The sequence below is a fragment of the Penaeus vannamei genome, chromosome 38 (genome assembly GCF_042767895.1).
Source record: "Penaeus vannamei isolate JL-2024 chromosome 38, ASM4276789v1, whole genome shotgun sequence".
NCBI lineage: Eukaryota > Metazoa > Arthropoda > Malacostraca > Decapoda > Penaeidae > Penaeus > Penaeus vannamei.
The window spans coordinates 10,293,041-10,295,387 of NC_091586.1; the positions used below are offsets into that span (position 1 = coordinate 10,293,041).

The 2,347-nt window shown below is 48.4% G+C and overlaps 1 protein-coding gene across 1 annotated transcript; it reads right to left on the reverse strand.

Annotated features, from left to right (window-relative positions):
- Nucleotides 1-327: 327 nt before the first annotated feature.
- LOC138859826 (uncharacterized) lies at nucleotides 328-1,968 on the reverse strand. The gene is made up of 4 exons (XM_070116121.1): nucleotides 1,647-1,968; nucleotides 1,458-1,550; nucleotides 994-1,373; nucleotides 328-567 (listed from the first exon to the last, which is right to left on the reverse strand). The coding sequence occupies exons 1-4, from the start codon at nucleotides 1,966-1,968 to the stop codon at nucleotides 328-330; spliced, it is 1,035 nt and encodes a 344-aa protein (XP_069972222.1).
- Nucleotides 1,969-2,347: the final 379 nt, after the last annotated feature.

The window sequence follows — 2,347 nt, forward strand, 5'->3', positions numbered from 1 at the left end:
AGGAGATTAATCGAGCGCATAGACTTAATGAGTTACGGGAGTCAGTAAAAATAATGAAAGAGGAAGAAGGGAGTGAGTATATGTGTTTTTAGGCAAAAAGGAGGGCATACATTTCTGTAGTACGGACACTACGGGAATTATATTTCTGAGGGAGGGAGGGTGAATTTGAAAGTGCGAGTTGGGAAGGCTACTGCGAAACCAGCTCCGTAGGTGGATTTGGAGCCATCAGCGTAAACATGAATGGAGGCTTGGTCAAGGGAATGGGTGATAACGGCTACATTGCGTTTTGGAGAATTTGAAGGGGGAGCTAGGGGGTGAGATAAGGAATTAGAGGGGGTGTTGATGTAGTATCAGGATGTGGAGGATCTGGGGAAGGGCATAGTTGTGACATGGATTCACGTGTGTATCCAGGAGGGAGAGGAAGGGATAGAGGGGATGGAGGGAGGGTTGTAGTTGGAACTGAGGAGGATGGGTTGTGTTGGGAGTAGGAGGAACAGGTGTAGGGGGAGTATGAATAGGATGAGGATTGATATCGGCAGTAGTTGGAGTTGAGGGGGATGGGTTATGCTGGGAGAGAGTAGCATGAAGGAGTGTAAGGGGAATATGAGTAGGAGAAGGATGGATATCGGCAGTCGGCAAAGTTTCAGCAGTAGAGCTGGTTGGAGAGTTTTGCAAGAGAAAGGTTTTCTTATGAGGGGGGGGAAGAGGAGACTGGTGTCTGGGGAGCAAAGGTAAAGGTAGGTGGAGGTGAGTATGTGTTAGGAGAAGAAACGGTGGAACGTATAGTCCGTCTGCTGCGGGTAGTGCGGGGAGGGAGAGGGGAAGGTGTTGGGGCTGTAGTTGAGATCGGAGTGTCTGGATTTAGAGTGGCAAAAGAATTTGAAGTTAAAGTGGGGAAGTAAGTAGGTATAGGGGAGGGTGTAGGAGCATTTTGGGAAGGAGGGGGAGGGGCAGAACGAGCGACATCATTAGAGTAGGGAGTAAGAGAAAAACCTCGTCGACGTGCTTCCTGTTTGGCTTCACGCAAAATGAGACCAAGTCTGTATCTAAGAGTGACCATCCGAGACTCAAACTTGTAGGTGGGACAGCCTCTATAAAATACATAGTTGGGGCCGCCGCAGTTAGCGCATGTGCGCGATTGTGGAGAGCAGTTTGATCGGTTATGACCAGGTTGGGCACATAGGGGGAATCGGGCTGTGGAATGGCAGTGTTTGGCAGGATGTCCAAAGCACCAACAGTTTTGACATTGACGGGGAGGAAGTTGGTATGGTAGGACAGGGGATTATCCACCAATGTAGATATGAAAAGGAAGGTCAAGTGTACGGACAGTACACATGTTGGCAATGTTGGTGGGAGGATTCTTACGATGACCTCTAGGAGGAATGGGGTAGCAATGAACTGATATCACACCAAGATCCTTGAAGAAGCAGGCGAATAAGTCTTCCCGACAATCTGACCCATCTTTGGTATCGATAGGGCAATTTGTACAGTTCCGGTACAAGTATCAGGAGTTGGGTGAGGTTCTGCAAGAATGGGGTTGCCAGAGAGATCTTAGATTTGATAATGCTATAGCTTCAGTTTCAGATGTAACTGTTATGAGACGGGAATGATCGGGTAGGGTACAGAAAGGGACTCTGCCCACTTGCTTTTGGAGATATTGTTGTTAGAGAAAAGTGTTGCATGAGTAAGGAGCTGTGGAGGGATCACGAAAAATCTGTCCCATTTGGCTGGGCTAAATAGAGTATTTGTTGAGCTAGGGTGGTAGGACGGGGAAGTGTGCAAGGGAGTATTATTGAGGGGGGTAGTATTACGGAGAAGTGGAGAATAAGGTTGTAAGGTAGTAATAAGGGGGGATGGGGTGTTTGATGAAGGTTGTGGGGGTAGAGGTGAAGTTGAGGAAGTTGGGAGCGTAGGAATGTCTCCTGGAGACTCAGTCTCGACTTGGGTGGATAATGTACTAGTACGCATTGAGTGCTGGGTGGGTACTAGCTGTAGTGTTCAGAGTCGTGGTCAAAGGAAAGCCTGGGACTGGGGAACCGGGCGAGATTGAATAGATGGGTCTATTTGATAAGAGGCAAGCCCCATTGCTCCTAATAAGGGTATTACGTCTTCATTACTGGCCATGGGAAGCCTTGACTATGTTGGGGAAAGAATCAGTCCACCCTCAGGGGCCCCTTGAGGGGTAAGGGCTAGTCAACTAAAACATAGGAATACCGTGCCTATGGGTCCCTCAGGCCATGCAGGACTGGCACAAAGTCAGCCTTTCATCCTCTTAGCACGGCTCTTACATCTTAGGAAGTGGATAGTAAAAAGGGTTGGAGAAAGGACGGAAACGAAAGGAGTGTGA

Coding starts and splice junctions, on each gene's coding strand:
- LOC138859826 (XM_070116121.1), bottom strand. CDS start 1,968: ATGCGTACTAGTACATTATCCACCCAAGTCGAGACTGAGTCTCCAGGA. Junction 1,374..1,457: donor CCTATCGATACCAAAGATGG/GTCAGATTGTCG, acceptor CATTCCTCCTAG/AGGTCATCGTAAGAATCCTC. Junction 568..993: donor ACAGGAAGCACGTCGACGAG/GTTTTTCTCTTA, acceptor ACTCTCTCCCAG/CATAACCCATCCCCCTCAAC.